The sequence below is a fragment of the Aphis gossypii genome, chromosome 1, assembly GCF_020184175.1.
Source record: "Aphis gossypii isolate Hap1 chromosome 1, ASM2018417v2, whole genome shotgun sequence".
NCBI lineage: Eukaryota > Metazoa > Arthropoda > Insecta > Hemiptera > Aphididae > Aphis > Aphis gossypii.
In genome coordinates, this window is record NC_065530.1 from 24421036 (window position 1) to 24444674 (window position 23639).

At 28.8% G+C, this 23639-nt stretch overlaps 1 protein-coding gene across 2 annotated transcripts in view; it reads left to right on the top strand.

The window, feature by feature from the left end:
* LOC114129843 (DE-cadherin) overlaps positions 1-11934 on the top strand; it is an 88545-nt gene extending 76611 nt beyond the window's left edge. Inside the window, exons 5-23 of one of the 2 annotated variants that reach the window (XM_027994688.2) lie at positions 417-566; positions 873-896; positions 1289-1477; positions 1578-1783; positions 1913-2087; positions 3353-3701; positions 4510-4772; positions 4861-5019; positions 5128-5406; positions 5693-5846; positions 5923-6443; positions 6522-6725; positions 6796-7037; positions 7107-7315; positions 7378-7517; positions 7592-7943; positions 8022-8234; positions 9895-10047; positions 10165-11934. In XM_027994688.2, the coding sequence (XP_027850489.2) occupies positions 417-566; positions 873-896; positions 1289-1477; positions 1578-1783; positions 1913-2087; positions 3353-3701; positions 4510-4772; positions 4861-5019; positions 5128-5406; positions 5693-5846; positions 5923-6443; positions 6522-6725; positions 6796-7037; positions 7107-7315; positions 7378-7517; positions 7592-7943; positions 8022-8234; positions 9895-10047; positions 10165-10307 (4125 nt within the window). In that variant the 3' untranslated portion in view covers positions 10308-11934. The remainder of the gene's footprint in view (positions 1-416; positions 567-872; positions 897-1288; positions 1478-1577; positions 1784-1912; positions 2088-3352; positions 3702-4509; positions 4773-4860; positions 5020-5127; positions 5407-5692; positions 5847-5922; positions 6444-6521; positions 6726-6795; positions 7038-7106; positions 7316-7377; positions 7518-7591; positions 7944-8021; positions 8235-9894; positions 10048-10164) is intronic. The other variant, XM_027994689.2, reaches the window with a different exon arrangement.
* The last annotated feature ends 11705 nt before the right edge of the window (positions 11935-23639 follow it).

Here is a 23639-nt window from a genome sequence, read left to right on the forward strand (position 1 = left end):
ATGTAGTTGACACTCCTGTTCTGGAAATCTGTAAGAAGAGGACAAGAATATGTGAGGACTGAAGACTTATAGATATTATAGACTTATAGACTTAGATAGTTATTTATTTTAGTTAAACTAATTTTGTAAAGAGAATTTGAAAATTATTAATCAATTTTAAATCGATTTTAAATTTAATGTGGGATACGTCTTATATGTCTTAATGAAATATTATGATAATTGATAATTATTAAATACAAATTATTTTAAACAAACGCACGCGTAAGTATTATTAATATTGTTTTTGGTTGTCTTAAAAAAATAGTTCTTTAAAACAATAAAATCGCTACGATCGTCTGTTGCGAGATAGATTAGTATTATGTTATCAACGAGCAGGCTCGTAATCTAAATACCTCTTTGCTGTTTGTTTTTCACAGATGTTCGACCGAGATGAACCTACCCGCGAAAAAGAAGTGTATCTGTCGGTGAGGGCCACAGATAACGGAAAACCGCATCTGGACGATGTGTGCACTATCAAAGTGACCATCCAGGATGAGAACGACAACTCGCCAGTTTTTGACAAAGTGGTGAGTTAATTATTCATATAAAATGATATGATATCGTGCGGTTGTATACATTCCCGTAATTGTGCAAGAGGTGATGCGGTAATCGGTACGATAAACATAACAAATTAACAACCGTCCGCGTCCGCTCGTCCCTCATTGCAACCGCTAACCGTATACGCATCTGTATTAATACCATCCGGATGCAGTCCGCTAACTGCATCTTTATTGCATACAAATGATTCACTAATACGATATAATAACATTTTTATTTCTACTATTTTAACTATCTTTATTTATAACTTGTATTATACAATACATCGAATCCAGGTCTATCGAGGATTCAACTACAAGGTACAACGTGTGTTTCTGCATGCAACCCGCCGAAAATAATATTAATATTCGTCGTGTTTTATTTTTCTTTGCATGGATTCCGTTCAGACGGACTTGTGTTATAATATTTATCTGTACGATATTCAATATGTTTTTTTTTTTTTTTTTTTTTAAGAACAATTTTGACATCGTTTTGATCTTCAATTTCTCATTTTTTTTTTTTTTTTTTTTTTTTTATATTGCTACTTTTCATTTTATAGAAAAACTTGTAAAATCGTTTTAAATGCATGCCGCATGTTATTTTAGTTTTATAATATTTTATAATTTTTTTTATCTGCAATTCGCTGATTTTAAGCGAGTAACAGTCATGGCTTATGTGCAGTTGTTTATATTATTCTTATTTTATTTTCAAGAACTACGTTGAATCTGTACCTCAAGACTTACTGTCCAAAAGCGAAGTGATGCGAATATCGGCCACAGATATCGACGACGGTATAAACAGTGCCATACAATACGATCTGTCACCCAGAATGCCGCAGGACTCGAATTACTTCCGCATCGATCAAAACACAGGCGTAATTTACTTGGATCGCGCAATCGACGTACGTATCTTATTATACATCGTAATTAAATCGATTACATTTAATATAAACTGATTTTTCTCCTTAAACCCGATACATAAATTATTATTATTTTTTTTAGCGAGATCCCGGCTACAAATTCAAAATGCGAGCCACTGCCACTGATCAAGGCCTTGTTCCCAAGTCGGCTACGATGGATCTAGAGATCTTGGTGGTAGAATCGCACAAAAAAGCACCGACTTTCATATCCGTCCAGCCCGACGGAGACATCTATCTGCCGGAAAACCTGACTAATTTCAGTTTCGACATTGCCACCATCATCGCAGCGTAAGTTGTATCTCATATCCCTACAATAATTTATAACTTAATATGCCAACTCCAAAAAAAACAATCCCTGCGTTTGTGATATGTAAGGTTATAATTTATTGTTGGGTTTGACCCATCCTCTTTGTACAGATCAAACACGGATGAAAAATCTCCGGTTTTCGAATTGGTACCTGGCCGGACGGAACAATCAAATAAATTGAACACTTTTCGATTGGAATCTGAAGGAAACACAGCTCATATCAGATTGTCGAGACACATGGACTACGAATCGATATCCGAGTACATACTTAACATTCGAATACAGGTAAAACGTTTGTGTTTTTTGCATAATATTATATTCCGTCGCATGCATTTACATTATAATACTAAAATATTTACGCGGTAACTGAAGAAACAGCCCGTGAGTGTTTAGTATTATTGTAATAATAATATGCAACAAAAGATTTGATTGTATGTGTGTATTATACTATTATACAACAGCCCTGCCTGCCATCTATATGAAATATTTTAAGACGTAAACACTCATATGTATTGTCTGTCTCTGCAGTCTTACAAACGTACAGCGTGACAAATTTGTGCTCAACAAAATCCTGTATAGTTAATTTTAAGTTTAAGGGTGAATTGACTATTATTATGAAAATAAAAATAAATACTAAAAGCTCGTAGAGATTCCAACATAATATAAACTATGTTTACAATAAATTTAATAATTATAGACCAATTCATTATAATATTGAAGCTAACAACAACAAAATGGACTTCTAAACGTTAAATTTGTTAAGTTTTATGTAACTAAGACAAAAAAAAATAAATACATTATGCGAATATACAGGTCAGTGTCTCGTCGTATAATTGTCTGTGCTGAACCTCAGACATTTTAATTACTGACTATTGTTAGTTAAAATGTATAATTATACTTTAAAAAATATGTTATCGACTAAAATTAAATTTCCCCGTTAATCGGCTATTATCTCAAATTAAAAAATAATCTGAAAATTAAAATTATTTTTAATCCTTTTATTGAAAAATTATATTATGTGATATTATTCGAAGATAATTTATGGTTTATCTTGATGCATCTAATCCTATAATTAATACGTAATATTGTGATAGAGCGCAGGTAAAAAAAATAAGTTAAAATAAAAGTCTCGTTTCTGTATTGACTGTAATGGATTTTTCATTCTCTAGTCAGATAATTTAATAAAATGATACAATATGCTAATATCTAAATTTGCTTTGATAACAAAATATTCGTAGAACCACTAAATTGTAGAATCGATTTTTTTTTTCAAGACTTGCCCGCTAAAGCCCCCTTGAAAATAGACGTTACACAATACAGCGTAAAGCCAGACGTGTACATATATAGTGTCTACAATCCATATAAGATTAATTTCTTAATTAAATCTGAGAATTGCCGTACTTCTTTTATCCCCCTCCCGGATAATTTTCAATACATATATAGACATGATAAGCATATGCGTAAAGCTCTATAAACATAATAATTAGACTTACTTATTATATTGCGTGTACATCCATTATACGTGTGCTTATTTTTTTATGTCATATTAGAACAAGCACAACTTGGCAGCAGAACACCAGTTGAATATCCAGGTGGAAGACGTCAACGACAACATACCGGTGTTCACCGAAGTCGTATCTGGTTCCGTGTTGGAAAACGAACCTGCCGGCACAGCCGTGATGCAAGTCCGAGCGATCGACGCTGACTCGAGCATGGCTAACAACCGCGTCACGTATGAGTTGGCCGACAATCGTGAGTACTTCGCCATCGACCCGTACACCGGTAACATCACCACGGTAGTGATGTTTGATCGCGAGAAACAGGATGTGTACAACGTCAAGGTGATCGCTACGGACAACGCACCGTCGGCGCTGTACTCGACCGGTGAACACAACAAGGGTGAGTACAAGGGTGCAGATAGAATACGTGTCTTTCTTTCGACAGAATGCTTAATAAGCGTATAGTAAACTACCAATGACGGGATTAGTTGCTTATGTCGGGGGATGCTGTGACTCAATGAATAGGGGGGCAAGGGCACTCGCTGAGATTTATATCTTAAAACTTAGATTTCGGTCGACAATAATACTTATCTTTGTGCAAAGATCGCCGAATACTTTGACATAATGTTTTTAAGGTTGTATTCTTTACAGTAATAAAAATAAATTATAACATACTGACTGGTTTAAAAATAAACTTTGCGTTTATTATTTTATATTTTAATGGTTTGGTATAGAAAAACGTATAAGTAACATAATGTATCATCTATCCGAAAAAAGTACTAATTAAGGGTTATTTGAAGCGTATTTTTTTTTTTATTAAAAACTAGATTACAAATTACACGATACCATATACGATGGTTTTGCACACCGAATTTTGTATTTTAAACTATTTGGATACCCAAACCAAATAATGGGAGGGGTTGATGAAATAGGATCGCGAATGCATTATTATAATAATATGTTCGTAGAAAAACAACGAAGATATAATTCCTCCCCAGAACAAATTTCTAATTACGGCCACTGGCTTAATTTAACTATTATAAACGTAGACTCGTAATATTAGAACAATAATTAGCAGCCCTCTGTGCAGACGTTCGACCAAATAAACAGATTTTACCGTCACGCCCACGCCGTTATTAAAGCTCCACAACTATATTCACTGCGATGTTGTATATTTATTTATTTATGTGTATACAAATTTTGTGCAGGCGAACAAGTGTTCCGGATCGAAATCGCCGACAAAAACGACCATCCTCCCCATTTCACCCAGTCCGTCTACGAAGCGGAAGAGATACCGGAAGATGCCAACTTAAACGCTCTAGTCACGGAAGTTAAGGCCCTGGACGATGACACCGCGTCTCCAGTCACGTACAGCATCGTGGATGGCAACATCTTCAACGCGTTCCTAATCGAAAATACGACCGGAAAAATCAAAGTCAACAGTCAACTGGATTACGAAAACATCACCAACGTATGTACCTCCCACTTATCACACGCGCCAACAAGCGTTGTTTGCCAAAGTCTGTTTAATTATATGTATATCCTTTGAAATCCCACAGTATGTGTTGAAAGTTAGAGCGTTCGACGGAGCGTACGAAGACTATTGCACCGTCGAAATAAAAATATCCAACGTAAATGACAACCCGCCAGTGTTCCAACCGTACGAAGGAAACATAACGATCACGGAAGAAGAACTCGTACCGGGCTGTATTACAACGGTAAGCGACTACCAAATACTATTTTGTACCTGTGTTTGTGCACGAACGTGTACGTTTTACTGCAATAGAATTTTTCGTGACGTTTTTAATGTCTGTCCCCTGTTGTAGTTGGAAGCGTACGATCCAGATATTCAAGACCGATCTATGGATCAGCGTATCGTATACTCTGTGGTGAAAGATGATCAACGAAAATTAATGACCATCAACAAAAATGGATGTTTATCACTCATAAAACCCCTTGACCGCGATCCACCAAACGGTTATGCTACGTGGCAAGTGATCATACAAGCGAGCGACGAAGGCGGTGGCCCAAAGAGCTTGCAACAAACCACAGAAGTCATCATAGCACTCAGAGACATTAACGACAATGCACCATATTTAGATATGGTAAGTTGTTATACTTGTTAGACAATACTAATAATTGAACTGAGTTTATTTGTATTCCTTGTTGGCTCCTTTAATGACAGTGTATGTTTAAAATATAAATACCATTTTTTTATTCAATTTATTTTAATAATTTTTGTGGTATACTTTTTAGACCGATTAATAAATTTATCTGGCAATAAAGTAAAATTGATTCACATCCTTTTTAAAATATATATTTATTACTTTTATCTATACAAATAAAAATAAAAGCTTTGTTTTGTAATTAATTTATTTGTTTTTTTTTCAGCCCCAACCTGTAGTTTGGCGTGAGAATCAATTATCTGGAACAATAACACGATTGACTGCTAAAGATAATGATGGGCCTGAAAATGGTGCACCATTTGATTTTTTCATCTCATCTGATGCCTCTTACGAAATTAAAACAAAATTTGGAATATCTGGTTTGTTGAATAAATTATAGTTTAATAAATTAACCTTTTTGGAATTTTACTTATGTGCTGGTTATATTGTTTTCAGGAGTTGAACTTCAGGCATTAACTACATTTGATCGCGAAGAGAAAAAGGTTTATAATATACCTATCACAATAACTGACAGCGGAATACCTAGTATGACCGGGACAAGTACACTCCAAGTAGTAATTGGCGATGAAAACGATAATCCCATGAAGCCTGGTAGAAGCTCCATATTTGTATATACATATAAAGGCGAATCTCCAGACATGGAAATTGGACGTGTCTATGTTGATGACTTGGATGACTGGGACTTGCCCGACAAAAAATTCAAGTGGCTACATGGGCCACATGAACGCTTTGACCTTAAATCAGAAACTGGAATGATTACTATGCTTCAAAACACTAAAGAACAGACTTTTGTCTTAGAGTTTGAAATCACGGAACAGGGAACAAAAATTGCCAGACATACAGTGAATTCAACTGTTGTTGTCACTGTTAAAGAAATACCTGAAGAAGCTGTTGATAAGTCAGGATCGGTTAGGTTAGCAGGAATTTCAGCTGAAGAGTTTATTACCCCTGGTCCGGTATGTATTATTTTAATGAAACCTCATCATTATCCACTTAAGCAATTTTTAATTACAATAATTTTTATGTTAAATTAGGACAACATAAGTAAAGCAACTATATTAAAAAAACGGTTGGCTTCGATTTTAAATGCCACTGTTGAAAATGTTGACGTGTTCACTGTTCTGCATTCTCCTCACAATCCCAACACCACTCAATTGGATGTACGTTTTTCCGCTCATGGTTCCCCATATTATCAACCTGAAAGGATCAATGCTGCTATAGATAAACATCAAGCAGAGGTAAGGATCAAAAATGATATTACCTATTATAGAAATAATTTGGTAATTATTTTTTAAATATATTTTATAGCTTGAAAAAGAATTAGGTGTCACTTTCCTCATGGTCAACATTGATGAATGTTTGGTCGAAAAACTTTATTGCGAATCATCTTGTACGAATTTCTTGAACAAAAGCAACGAACCAGCTGCTGTATATACAAATACCACTTCTTTTGTTGGAATAAGAGCTGTGATAGATCCATTTTGCCAATGTGAACAGAGAGCAACTACTAAAATCACATGTCATAACGGTGGTAGTCCAACATCAGATGGGTAAGTTATTCAAATTTAATTTACACTATATTTAAATAGTTATCTTAATAATACTGTCTTTATTTTTAGTACTGGTTGTCAGTGTCCTTCTGGTTTTGAAGGACCTCGATGTGAAATTCTCAGCATTGGTTTTTACGGTGAAGGTTATGCCTTGTATCCATCCTTACAATCATGTATGGAATCTCACATGTCATTGGAAGTGCGCACCTCTGTTGACAATGGTCTATTATTTTATGCTGGGCCCAGCAGTGTTAAGCCTTCTCCACTGTCTGTGCAAGGTATTTGGTATAAATTAAATTAACTTCAAATATATTTTATTAAACATAATTATATCTTATAGATTTCATGTCACTGGAGCTCAAAGATGGTTATCCTGTACTCTTAGTAGACTATGGCTCAGGAACATTAAAAATAGGACAAAAACAAATTAGAATTTCTGACGGAGAACCACATCGCATCGAGATTATTTGGACTAAAACTGTACTTATAGCTTAACTATACTTACATAATTATTTATTTTTATCACCATATCTATAATTTTTAATCTGTTTCAGAGTATTGAAATGAAAGTAGACAGTTGTAATCTTCCATCTTGCTTAAGCCTTAGTCCTCCAATAGGACTTAATGAGTATTTGAATGTCAATGGACCTTTACAACTCGGTGGATCGTTTGTCGACCTAAAAGCAATAGCAGCTACACGGAATTGGACCCATAAACCAGTATCCAATGGATTCAATGGTTGTATACGTAATTTAACTTTCAACGGTCATCTATACAACTTGGGTGCTCCTAGTTTGTCTCGCAATGTTGATTTTTCGTGTACACATGGCACAGCAGTTGCCGTATCATTTGGTATTGATGCTAGCTTCTTGATAGCCATTTTTGTATGCCTAGCTGTTTTGTTGAGTAAGTTAATTCTCAAAATTACTAATCTTTAACATTACACAAAAAAAAAACTTATACTTATACCTATATTTTGTATAGTATTGCTGCTGGCAGTAGTGGTGCATAGAAGAAAGTCTGATGATTTGTACAAAGACACTGATGATATTAGAGAAAACATAATCAACTATGAAGATGAAGGTGGCGGCGAAGGAGATATGACTGGTTATGATTTGAATGTTTTACGACTTATGTATGATGGTTCAGAACCTGTACAAGGATTTGATGATGCTGGAAATCTATTACAAAAGCGTGGTATGTCTTAGTAATATTCATGTTTAATAATTAATAATAATATATTTAAATTGGAAAATTATGTTTAAGCAAAAATTATTCTATTAGGATCTAATTAATAATTTTATTTTCATACTGAATTAAATATTTAAATACTTAAATTCCAATATTTATTAACACGTTAAACATTTAGATACATAGATATTATATTGTATAAAAACACACTGTTCAATCAATATGATATGATATTAATGATGCATGTCATAAACAATTTTGAATTTGTCATACCTTACAACACCACATAAATCTTCTCTTTAGTTTGTATAAAATCAAATCCCGCAAAATGCAAAAATATCACATACAAAAGAAAGAGACATTTTCTTTACTTCAAATAAAATATTAATGGCACTCCAATTACAAAAATACATTCAATAACAGATCTGAGTCATTTTAGATACCTAGTAATTTATATTTTTGAGAACAATAGGTTACACTACGAATAAAGCTAGACCATTAATGTTAGAATTTGTGAAAAGACATTCTAAAGATTTAAATTCAACATCAGTCAAGACCTTTATATTTCCTTAATACGTTCACGCCTAGAATATGCTATTACTATATTATGGAACCCTGTAATTACTATTTAATATAGATATTTTAAACATTGAAAAAGTACAAGATCAATTTTGTCTACTATTTAGTATTTACACTGTATTATATTATAATACTTCTAATGTGTCAAGTAGTTGTCCACCTACCCACCATCTAAAAAGTTCTAGGATATTTACTCACTAGTCATATGTGTTTGGCACCACTGCTCGGAATACTACCTTTACATCTTAAAAAAACAGAAGAACCATAAGTAACCTATTATTTTACAAAGTATTTAATAGATTAATTGAGTCCCCTAACATTTTAAAACAGTTTAAGTTCTCTAAGTTCTGTGTACCCACAAAACCCCAACAACTCCTACATGCCCATACCTCAAAAACCAATAGAATGGAAGGATCTATCATTATTCGAATTTCAAATTAAAATAAATAATATACATATAGAAATTGATGTCTTTCTTTTAAATCAATTCAAAAACAACATCCAACAAATTACACATACTTTGTTATTCAGTCTTGCTAATTGCTAATTTATTGCTATATTTTTATCATTATGTGCTTATTGTATTTATACCTTTTTCCTAATAACATTTTTTTTATATACCATTTTAAATTTATTGTTAGTTTAATTTACGTAGATTTACCACATGTTATACCCATTATATTTATTAAAAGGGTGGTAACTGTTTACCCATTGAATTATTAATGAATAAATATATTTGCCCTCAGAATCTTAATAATATTCCAAGAATTAACTCCAAAATTATACATATAATAATTTTACACAAAACCTCTAACATACAATAACTCATTTTAATATTTAAACTATGTAACTATACAAGTTTTAATGTGCGTAATATACTAAAACATGTCTAAATATTTAATAATCAGAGTAGTTAATTCATCACTGATAAATGATTCAAAAAAGCACTAAAGAAACGATTCTCTAATTCTAGTATATTTTATTATTTTTGGATTTTACAAACAGCTGTTTCGATGTCAAACATTGTTTCCATTATGTACAGTATCATATTATTTATAATATTCATTATAACTATTTTATTTTTCAGCTCCAGATGAAGTTCCTGATATTTGTGGCTTCCTTGGTGACAAGCTGAATTCTGTAGATAATGATCCAGATTTAGGTCCATATGACGACGTCCGTAACTATATGTATGAAGGTGAAGGAAATTCAGTTGGATCACTTTCATCATTAGCTTCAGGTTAGTCTAAATCTCTTTTATTCAACAAAAGTATTCTAAAGATTAATTTTTATTTTTTAAATCATTAATATTTTAACTTAATTGTTGTATTATGATGGATGTGTATTGTGTATATAGGTACAGATGATGGGGACTTAAATTTTGATTACCTTTCTAATTTTGGACCAAGATTCCGCAAACTGGCTGATATGTACGGAGAAGATCCAAGTGATGAAGAAAGTGAAACGTACCGTAATACTCATCCTGAGTCGTGGTGCTAACACTCATTTGAAATTCGCTCTAAATAATCAGTTACCGGTGCATATGTTATCTGTAAGGTTATATAGCGAGTACATACCTAGACTTAAGTACTGACTACATAAAACATTAAAAACAAATCATTTGTACAGAGAGTTGACTGTACTATAATGAAAATTATCTAATAACAATATTTATTAAAAATATTTTTATTTTCATTTAACTATTAATTGTTTTGTGTATTATTGACAGTAACGAAGTCAAATTTTTGTGTATAATTTCAAAAAATTGATTCGTGATCTCAACAACAGACTGCTTTAGTCTAATTATATTATTTTCATTTATTTATTCATTTTTTTTTTTTTTTTTTGTAACAAAATCACAATTCTTTGTAGGCGTCAACATTAAACTATGTATAATATTTGTTTCGCTTACGCAATGTTTATAATTTAAGTTATTTAATCGCTTCCCAACAATTACTTGCATATTTTTCTATAGAATTTCATGAAATTCTCAATTTTCTAATTTTCAGGGGAAAACGTTTTTTCCCGTGAACGTGGTTTCAATAAATTTGATCCAAAAATGTTGTTTTCAATGTGCTATTGGCGATTGATGTTTATTTTTTTAGATACTTAAATGTTTTTAATAATATTTGTATACTGCCATTGGATCATTTTGAACTAACAACTTTTTAAACGCATTGTACTTATTTGTAAATATATGAAAAATCAATCAGGGTTAATTATTATGCACAGATTGGCATACAGAATTCAATTGACTAAGAGATAACAGTAAAATATTATGTTTAAAAATCAAAATATTTTTAACTCCATTCCATATTATTTTAATCAATAATCATAGTTTATATTTTACTACTATACTTTTGCTTGAACACTGTAATACTTAATAAATTATTATTATTACAACATTCAATTACAGTATATAAAAAACTTAGGAGATACCCACGTGTTAATTACATACAATATTCAATTTTTTATTATTATTATTGTAGATTATTACTTCGTTAAATCAAAGATTTTGTTGATTTTTTTTTATGTGTTTGTATCCTCTACAAATAATTATATTATTATTTTATAATTATATACTATAAGAATGTATTTTCTTTTATCCTCATCTTAGATGGTATGTAGTAAGTTTATTAAAATTAATTTTTTTTCCTCTAAAAATATTTGTTAGTTTGTATGAATTATTATTTTGTATTGTTGCCATTTGTGATATGTACTTTATTATTTTGAAAACCTTTTAAAGGATAGACAAACATATTATTTATATTATATTTAAAGAAAAGAAAAAAACATTCCATTTGAAAATAATGTTGTTGATGCGCATATCTGTGCCTACAAACGACTGAAAACTTAAGATAATATTAGTTTTAAACTAAGAATTTTTTTTATTAATTTTATCATATTATGTCTTATATAAGCTATACATATTGTATTTATTAAGTTGTATTAATTAAGGTGTACATTTAGGGTAAAGAAATTAAATCATTATAATTTAATCACCCTTTTTTTTGTACCTACCGTCATGTATTATTTATACACCTATACATTTATAAATGAAATTGATCAAGAACTATGCATTTTAGTGCCTACTGTATTATTTCTTTAATAAATGTATTTTACCTAAGTTTACCTAATTCCTATTGCATATATTTTCCAATTCTATTTAAAGTGTAATTAATTAACTAAAGCTATAATATATTTTACTTATTAAGTTTTTCTACGCTATAAAATTTTTATATTTTTATCTGTGGCTGATAACAATAATGGGAATGTCTGATAAAATGTGTCACTTCTGTCTTCAGTTAGCTATTATAAATCAAGATGTGAAGAATATGCCCAATATACCTATTATTTTTGTAATTAACTAGTCAATACAATTGTATTGTAGTTAGTGTACAGTAAAGAGTACCTTATTATAAAGCAATAAATAGATTCACATGGTATAAATAGGTTTTATATTTGAATTGTAATAAAATACATTAAACCATTATTGATCATTTAAATATGTAATTTCCTCCAAATTAGACCTTCAAACTTTTATAAAAAAAATATACTAATCAACTATTGGCAAACCGTTCGTGTAGCTAGGTATCCCTTTGTGTTGTTATTCATTATTTAGTTAGCGTTCGTCGTCGACATATTGTGTTTTTTCCCAGCCATAATAATAGGTATAAACCGACCTACCGTTTCGAGTCTTTGAGCATTAGATTGTAACATTTAGTAAGCTTTTCGTTGATAGCGGTTTGGGCGTTAACTTCTTGCAAATACCGGCTCCAGATGAGGAAAACCCGTGAAAAGTAAAAAATTTTACGATGAGTCTTTTTTTCGGGTTTTCCGCCTTTTAGTCAGAGTTTACAGTAGATTAACTCTCATATACTCATTGTATATATACAGCACTTCGTCCCGAATCAATTGGTATCTATATCGAGGTTCTGGGACTTAACGGTTATGGAGTTATCGATTTCAGATTTAGGTGCCGTGTTAGGTATTAGAGATTCCCAACCTTGATACCATGGCACTCTATTAGGGTGCCGTGAACTTAATTTAGAATTCTTCGAAATTATTTGAAATATATTTTTTATTATATTATTTATGCAATAATAGTTAAAAATAAAAATATATAGTTAATTTTCAATGTAAAAAATTGTTTTATAAAATATAATATGTGTATATACTATATACCTACATCTTACTATTTTTTTTATACATATGCACTGCTAAATAAAACCAAAGTAGTCGATAGGGTGCCTCTGGATTTTTAGAAAATGACTAAGGTGCCGTGAGTCAAAAAAGGTTGGGAACCTTTGGGTTGTATGCATAATATAGTAGTGTATACCAGTATACTCATATTGTGTTTTGCCGACCCGACGTTGTTGACGTTTATATACAAACAATGTAATATGTGCATGTACACTGTACAGGTATATTATATATATTATTATTGAAATGTTCAGCGCACACGGTAGTACCACATACTCTAATTTTCCCATTTCCCCCCTATTTTTAAGTAAATATATCTCCTTGCATATTGGTGATAGAGACTTGGTTCTTTAACCAAAAGTGTACGTTTAGGACCTTCTTAAAAGTCCCCCATAGCTCAGGAACTCCAACCCCCCCTTAAACGAATATTTCCATAATAACTCGGCTTTTTGTTATCGGAGACCTGCGACGTCTTTACCTGCGGAAATAACTCGTTTTTAACTTTTTTGAAGTGAAACTTCTTTGTGCCCGCTGAGAGTAAATTTTAAATTCCGCGAAACACAAGCCATAAGATCATAAATATCCCTTATTTTCATAATGGTGCACCAATTCATCATGAGCGTCATTATAGTTTTCTGACGTTGTGGTCTACACCATTGGTCGTTATTACTTATTGTTTTATGAAATTAACTTTTGGAATTTCACCCGAATCTGAAGTTTAGTGGTTTTTGAGTTAATAATTGCGTTCATACTGCTCTTTTTCAAAATTTAGAAAGCAGCTTCTATATGACCTTTTATGTGACAATGACGGCTATGCCAAACCAGTGTAATTAGGTAATAGGTTACGTTCTTTACAAAAATGGCATCCATTCCAAAAAAAATCTATGTGCAAAATTTCCTGATGTTCTAGTGATTTGTATTTTTCATTTTCTTCCAAAATCTTTGTAAATCAACATTGCAAATAAAATATAATTATATAATTTACAATAGCCAATTGTACAATTTATTGTTACTAATTGTTTGATTATAAATATTTATTTAACAAAACGAGTTGCTTAGAGAAACTATTCAATAACTTTTACGTGTTTTTTTATTCCAGCTCGATATAATATTATGTTATTAGTTAAAACTTTTATTTACATTAAATGTCCTTATTTTATTACATAACCATGTTGAATACCTAATTTATTCTATTAACCGATTTAGTTATTTTCTAATTGTTGAAACACTATAATTGAACTTATATAATATAATATTATAATATCATTATAATAATTAATAACTATGTGTACCTACCTATGCAGATGCCTATGAAATCTTTAGAATTAATTAAAATGTCTTTAACATTTCATTTTGTATAATAATTTTAAAAAAGCTCGGTCAAGTGAGTAATGCTCTGCTGTACAGTATAGGTCACTATACCTATACTATATAAATTGATGAATTCAATTTGAATCCAATAAGAATAGTATCATTGTATACGTAAAACGATTCTGGAGGGAGATGATATGTCAGCCTAGGCCATAGGATAGGTACATATTTTAAATTGGATCGTGAAAACGGTAGTTTATGTTTTAATGACCTGAATACACAACAATTTAAGTTCTTTTATAATTATTGTAAGCCAAACTTATGGAAAATCTTGTATTATATTTAAGCTTTTAGCTAGCTACATATACAAAAAAGTTTATTTTTACGCAATAAGTAGGTATAGTAGTATAGAAAACCCGGGACGCAATTCGTATGCAGCCAAAAAATTGTGCCTATGTATTCTTATAATTTTTGAATCACTATAAGATTAACTTATGAGGAACTTTGCGTTAAATTTTCAAGTATTTTGACTCAGTTAAAAATTTTTTACCATAATTTATAAAAAAAAAAACTAAACAAACGATTATTTAAAATGCCTATAAATAACATTAAAATAAGCGAAATTATTTGAAAATTAAATAATGTAAAGAAAATGCCAGTTTAAATAACTGGTGAAATTTTCAAGTATCTATACGGCTTATACTTTTTGAATAATGAATAATGGCAAATATTTAAAATCGTTTTTATCAATACGTGATTTCGTAAAAATTTAAAACACAAACGTTAAGTTAGGTAATTCTTGCTGTAATGATGATTCGAATTTTCTTTATAGCTTTTTGAAGGAAGATTCATGGAAAATAAAGTTTTGAATATTTTAACCTTAGATATAAACACAAACAATTTGATGATTTTTCAACTTCAAAATTACTTTCAAATTTTTGCGATTTTGACATATTTCGTAAACATTTGAACTATAAACGCTTATAAAAAAAATTGTGACTAACGAATTTTGGTTTTTTTTTAACTACTGTAGAAAAACTCGTAAGGAACCTTGTAGATATTAAATTTTCAAGTTTTTTTGGTCATCGAGAAAAATCGAAACTTTCAGTGGTCTATAAATAGCTCAAAAATGTAAAAATATTTTGAAAATTTCAAATATTTACAGTGATTAGTTTTTGAGTTACAACCATATAAAAAAAATCGATTAAGTCAAAAACTGGTTTTGCGTAAAAATTCCCATTTTTCCGTCACTAATTTTTTTGTATTTCTCGATTTTGAAAAAAACAAAAAGACCAAAAAAAAAAAACACACATCATTGTAAAACAAATACATTCATTACTCAATTCAGAATCTACAACTGTTAACAACCTTATTTTATTGTTTTTAGCTGTAATTATTGTATTGTAACTGTTAATTAAACTTAGAACCGGCTCAAGTTGTTCAACATACATACCTATAGATAATCCTGATAATCTTGGTGTTTGTGGGTGTGATCTTTGAAGTGTACCTTATACTTGTATATAGGCCAATTAACCACTGACATGGATACGTTAAATTTAAATTCAATGATGAAAATCGATTCTTAGCAGCGACAGTATATTACACTATGGAACTTCATAAAGCTTTTCAAACTTTTACTACGTTAAAATGCGTAGGAACTATTTGTAATTTTTTCCAAGAAAAAATTTAAAACTTATTATTAGGGTTCGGATTTTAAAATACATGTTTCTTTTTTTATATATGAGATAAAAATCTAATTTTTATACATAAGTTCGTTTCACGTCCTCTGATTCCAAATAAACCAATTTATTTTTGCTTTTTTCTGATATTTTTTTTATGTAAATGCTTTTTTTGCTTTTTTTTCAGTTATTTTAGCTGTAGAACTTTTATACGTTCATTATAGAATACCTTGTTTTTTGACAACATCACAATCCTGTTATCTAAGACTACCAAAATGGTACTTTCCTGTTGTACGATACTACCACTATTATCGCGATTATCACAATTAGCTGAACGATATCCATGGGCTGCGTTCTAGCGTCGCATTGTCGCAAATACATATTGTGTAAACAATAAATATAAAATAATGAGTATATTTATTGATAATAATTTTAGTAGTCTTATAGATAAAAAAATTGTGATGTTTCACAAAATGACCGCGGTAGTCGTGATAACGGATAACGTGATAACTATAGTAATAATAACAAATTGAATTAATAAGAAACATAAAAACCTAGGATGCGTTATAAGTATTGAATTATTATTGTTTTCGCTCTTTTGTTTATTAAACCTATAGATTATTGATCTACATTTTGTAGCAAGCAGTACCTGTACAGTCAGTATTCCTATAACATCGATATCGATTATTTCAAAATTTAACATTTAGTGTTGTAATTTGAAACCTCTTGTAAATTTGAGTGCATACTTATCAATTCAGTTGATGTAGAGAGTCGTTTTATAGGTATGTATAAAAATACTCCATCGGACAATATAGAGTCTGTTTCACTACTGAAAATCCAGAGAAGTACATGTTAATTATTATTTTTTTTTTTATTTAAATTAATTTTTTCAAATTTTTTTATTCATTTTTATGACTAGTTCATTGTAATTTTTGGTTGTGTTTTTTTTTTTTTTTTTTTTTTATTACTTTTCTTAAAAATAATTATACTTCTTTTTTGCTTTTTTTAAACAATTATGTGGTTTTTAATATTGCTTATTATGCTTTAAAATTTGAGCCCTCCTTATTACTTATTACTTACTAGTCATCATCGCGGAATTGTATAAACTTTAGTTAAAAATTTAATAAGTACATACAGTTGTCTAAAATAAATTTATTGATGGTTTTTGAAAGAGTGTTGTCTTAAAGATTTTGAATTTTGAGCTTACAAATAATTACAATAAATTATGTAAACTATTTTAGCATAGTGATAGATTTAAGCGCTCTATGAATCATAGCTATTATCTGTATAATTAAGGAAGAAATAGCTAACACAATTTTAATTAATGTCTATAAGTACTTTCGAATTGGATACTATATACTTGAATGTTCATTGTTCAACAACTTTGATGTAAAAAAGTGGTCATTTTCGAAAATGTTAGCTCCAATTTAAAGTTTTGTTGACAATTAATAAGCCATCGAACTTACAAATATGCAATATATGTTTACAAAAATATTAACATTACTAATTATTTATAAAATTTAAATCAAAAATTTAGAGCTCGGGTTAGCCACCCAACTACCCAAGTGGACTTCATGGACTTTTATGTTACCACTGCAATATAGTCTTATAATATAATATAATTTCATAAATATCTATTGTTATAAGTTAAAATGAACGCACAATTACTAGAGGGAATTTTTTTTTTTTAGATATTTTTAGTAGTAAGTACTTATAAATAAGAAAAAATCACAGTATAAAATATGAACCTATAAAAAATACCACTTAACTGAATGTGAAATCACTTTTAAACATTAAAGTAGTGATTATTCGTGATTATGTATTCGCCTTAGGTATTATATTTTGCAAAAAATTAAAATTAAACGTCTTTTAAAGTAAATTTTATAATATAAACGTCTGTTGAAATCGTGATAAAATTACGAAACCGATAAACGCATAATTTGATAAAAATATAAAAATAAAAATGTATTTTCATACCTTTAATATTATAGTTTAAACAAAAAAATATATATATTTAATAACGACAGATGTACAGGTTATTTCTTTCTTGTTTTTGAAAATGTTTTTATAACCAACAAGACGTAAATCTATTTAATTATTTTATCATAGAATACAGAAATGTTAAAATTGCCTATAGGGCGGAGAAAAACCTGTTATCATATATATAATATATATACATATATTTAAACTTCTTTCACAACAATTATTCATTCTAATAGAAAACTGATTAATTTTCAATTGAGGAGTATTTTTATCAGATTGTATTTTTTATTTTATCAATTCCAAAGAAGCCACAAAAGTATTAACACCAAAATTAATTGTCAGCGTTACAAGGCAATTTAACATTATTATGACGTGCTAGACACACGCCGATACAACATATTATGTAAAAAAATTTGCCATAATGTATAAGTATGAGTAAATAATAACTATTTAATAAAACTCCTATTCTAAAAACTGTACATAATATATTATATTATTATTATATATCAATGTATTTATTTATTTACAATCAATATTATGGGAACAACAAAATTAATATAATACCTACAACAATTTTCAAAAACAGAAAAACACCTTGTTTGTGTAACTTCCAATTGCTTATAGGTATTGAAGCACAATGTAATTCGTGAATTACCTACATAGGTAATAAATGCATTGTATAATATTTATATTTAAAAAGTCGGCAAGTGGGTACCGCTCTGCTGTACATTAGGGGGTGGGGTAGACCTCGGACTAGGGTAGATTAAATTTGAATGCAATGATAAGTATCATTGTATACGAAAAACGATTCTGAACGGAGATGATTTGTCAGTCTATAATATATTATAATTAAATATTGTCATATATTCTATTTTGAAACAAATATTCCGATTTCATAAAAATTTAAAACTCAAACGCTCAAAACATTTTTCCTATAATGACTCTTAAAATTTTCTCTATAGCTTTTTGAAGCAAAACTTATGGAAAATCTTGTATTAAATTTTCTACTCTTAGCTACCTATACAAACAATTTTATGAATTTTGAACTACAAAATAATTTGCAAATATTCATGATTTTGACGAATTTTCGTCAAAATTTGAACTTCAAATGCTAATAAAAAAAAATTGTGCCTATGTATTCTTATAATTTTTTAATCACTATAATAATAACTTATGAGGATTTTTGTATTAAATTTTCAAGTATTTTGATAGGGCCAAAAAGATTTTATCGACACATAAAAAAACAATTTTCAGAAAAATTGAAAATTTCAGTTGTCTATAAGTAGCTCAAAAAAAGTCAAAATTTTTTGAAAATTAAATCACGTAAAGAAAACGCGAATCTTAATAACTGGTAAAATTTTCAAGTATCTACGACTTATACTTTTTGAATAATAACAAATATTTAAAATCGTTTGAGGATAAATCGTTATCGTTACGCTATTTCGTTAAAATTTAAAATTCAAACGCACTTAAAATTTTTCCTATAATGATGCTTCGAGTTTTCTCTATAGATACTTGAAGGTAAACTTATGGAAAACTTAGTGTTGTATTTTTAATCCTTAGTTATAAACACAAAAAATTTTATGATTTTTCAACTTCAAATAATTTGCAAATATTCATAATTTTGACGAATTTTCGTCAAAATTTGAACTTCAAATGCTAATAAAAAAAAATTGTGCCTATGTATTCTTATAATTTTTTAATCACTATAAGAATAATATATGAGGAACTTTGTATAAAATTTTCAAGTATTTTGATAGGGCCAAAAAAATTTTATCGACCCTTCAAAAAAAATTTTTCAGAAAAATTGAAAATTTCAGTTGTCTATAAATAGCTCAAAAAAACTCAAAATATTTTGAAAATTAAATCAAGTAAATAAAATGCCAATCTAAATAACTGGTAAAATTTTCAAGTATCTACGACTTATACTTTTTGAATTATAACAAATATCAAAAATCGTTTGAGGCTAAACCGTTATTTAACGCGGTTTTGTAAAAATTTAAATTTCAAACACTCATAAAATTTTTTGTCTGAATCCGGTAGAGTTTTTTTTACAGATATTTGAAGAAAAATGTATGGAGAACCTTGTACCAAATTTCAAAACTTAGTTATAAAAGAAAAAATTTTATGATTTTTCAACTTCAAAATTACTTGCAAATTTTCGCGTTTTCGACAGATTTCGTAAAAATTTGAACTATAAACTCTTATAAAAAAAAATTGTGACTAACGATTTTTAATTTTTTTTAGCTACAATAAAAACAACTCATAAGGAACCTTGTATTAAATTTTCAAAACTTTTTGGTCATCCAAAATTTTTTATCGACACTTTAAAAAAAATTTCTCAAAAAAATCGAAAATTTCAGTGGTCTATAAATAACTCAAAAAAAGTCAAAATTTTTTGAAAATTTAACTATATACAGATACCACTGACATTAACATTTGGTGAAAATTTCAAGTATTTTCAGTGATTAGTTTTTGAATTACAACCATAAAAAAAAATCGATTTGGTCGAAAACTGGTTTTGCGTAAAAATTGCCGTTTTTCCGTCATTTTTTTTTTGTTTTTCTCGATTTTTTTGAAAACTGTTGGAAAATGTTAACTTTTTACCTCTATAATGCACCAAGGATATTCACTTTTACATCGGAAACCACCCCCATTGTTTGAAATTGGAGCATTATTTCGACTAGTTATGCTGTACACAGACACAAAAAAAAAAAAAAAAACAAAAAAAAAAAAAAAAACAAAAAAAAAAACATACATCATTGTAAAATCAATACATTCTTCACTCCGTTCAGAATCTAAAATTAGTTACTATAGCTACTAGTTAGATATTTTTTAAAAACTAGTACTTATTTTAAATTTCTAACAACAATTGTTTACAATATACTCAAGTAAAAGTATAAAAATAATTTTTAAAAGTAGATAAATACGATAAAAATGTACCTATTTATAAAATTGAAGTTTTGTAATAACTTAACATTTTTTGAAAAAAAAAAATATTTCCAAAAAAGTCAATACATATTTTTCGAGATAATGCGAGTGTTTTAACTTTAAAATAATAACCCTGTATTTTAATTAATACTAGATACTATATAGTATATATATATTATATATTTATAGGTACTAGTGGTGGGGTGGATACTGGCAACCTACATGAGAACATCCCTGCAACCCGCTTTTACCATCTTTAGATTAATAAGTCGACCAATATAGCCAGTTAGTAGCTAGGTAGTTATTGTTAATAATTGTTATTATTTGTCGTTTCAGAACCTCAAACAACATGCGCAGTATACGTGTACTTGATAATGTAGATAAAAAACGTTTTCCATCAGTTATAATTCAGAAAAGATAGAATTACAATAGTAAACTTAAATAGTCTTAATGAAATTATGGTTGAATATCATACACTAAATGTTATAAATCTTATAGAATCAATCACAGAAAATTGTTAAAATTGGGGTACGAAAACTCTGTATTATGCTAAAGGATATGTAGAAATCCTTAAAAAAACTTATTCATTTAATTATAAATACTGATGATTTTTGTACAACCGCAATGCGATCTCACGTCTTACACTTATGTGTAGGCGTTTGTATGAATAAATTTAACTGTGACGGTACAAAGTACATATTATGTATACTACAACTTGTAGATCAGCGTGAAGCGTAGGTACGGGAGACACGATATTATACAAAATTAATTTTAGAATTTATATTAAAAAAAAAATTCCGTTTATGTTAATATATATTATACTTAAATTGTAAATTGTATTTATTACACAAGATGACATGTTAGGTATCGTGACGTATGCGAGAATTGAACATTGATTATTATTAAATTGGTTTTTTCTCAATTTTATCGATAAAAATTGAGTTTTAATTTTTAATGATGTTTGTTGTGGACTCATGGAAAGTCTGTTCTAACCAAAAGTTTTAGGCTATAACAACTCACCATTATTATACCGATCATACAATTTCATAATTCAAATTTTAAAAACTGCAATAACTAAATAGCAATAGAGACATTAAATAATTTGCTGTTATAGTGTTATATTTTAATCATTGAATATTCACTTTTAATTTTTGTAAATTATCTGCTCCGGAAACATGTGTTTACGAAATGGTTCATGATTACGTACTCATATTTTTAATATTTATCATTTATTAAAAAATAGTCACCGCTATTACTAATAATTTAACCAAGTCAAATTATTGTCTTATATTTATATTTTATGGTTAAAATAGTAGATAGTTCGGTTTTCCACGAAATCGTTGGCATGGTATAATATACAGCGTACGACTTTTTTTTGCTATTTTTATTATTTATTTATTTTTTTTTATCAATGATTGATTCCAATATGAAACCCTTTAAAAGAAAAAGCTATAAACCCGAAGTCATTGTCAATTTGTTGAGAGATGGTAAACGAATGAAATTAAATAAAATGTGTCGACATAGATGAGATTTTTTTAAGTATTCTTTTTTTACGATAAAAATATTTGTTAACAAAAATTTAAAACTGAAAAAACTTACAACAAAAATAACATTTAATTCATATAATCATACATACTGGCAAGTATTTTAACTATTTTTTTTTTTTATAGCTTAGACATTTAATCACTTAACCACATGAGAAATGGTGATCTCTCACATACAGTGTGTCCAAGATAAGGACCACAAGACGACCTTTATCATTTTATTGAAAAAAATATACAAATGAGTACCACTCTGCTGTACATTAGATTTCGAGTGAGCCAATAATGTCATGGATGTATTCAACTTAAATTCAATGATATATCATTGTATAGGAAAAATAATTTTGAGCGAAAACTATAATTCGCTTTACTTTTTATTTTTTTAAGTCAGACCATATAACTATAAGTTTATTTCATGGTATGATATTTGATAAAGCTATTTTTATCATCGGTACTCTACGTGTGTACTAAATTACAGTAAATTAATGCTTATGGTCGTAAATCGATATAGCAATTCCATTAAAAAAAGTACTTTCAATTTTTCAAATTTTTTTTCAATTTTTATTTCTACAAAACCCTTATTTTAACTATATGTGTAACAATTATTTCAGAAAAAAATGATACCAATTCGTTTTCGAATTATGTGCTTACAGCATTTTCTTTTTATTAATGCAGCTATTAGATTATAGATATATCAACTTATATACGCGTTACTCAAAATGTAATAACATCTTTTTTGTAAAAAACTTAAACTTTAAAGTAAAACAGTAAAAAAAGGTTTATTTTATAAATTTATAATATCTTAAAATAAATAAAAATTGTCATTGCGTATTCAACATGATATAGTTATTTAATATTTATAGATTTAATTTATCACATAATAATTTACTTATAGGTACGCCGTCAATTAATTATTACATATTATTTAGAATTTATTTCCGGGAACAAAGATTATTATAATTATTACTATTTCTATACGTGAATAAATATTTGTTATCGATTTAAATCATTGCATATCTTGTCTACCTACTTGATGTACTTTAGTGGTAGACTAAAGTGTAATGTCTACTGTAAATATATACAAAGGACTAAACTCTATATGGAGACTTGAATGAAATCGTATACGCCTGATATGAGTTATATTCACGTGTTTACATTGGTCGTATTTTGATTTAAACTTTATC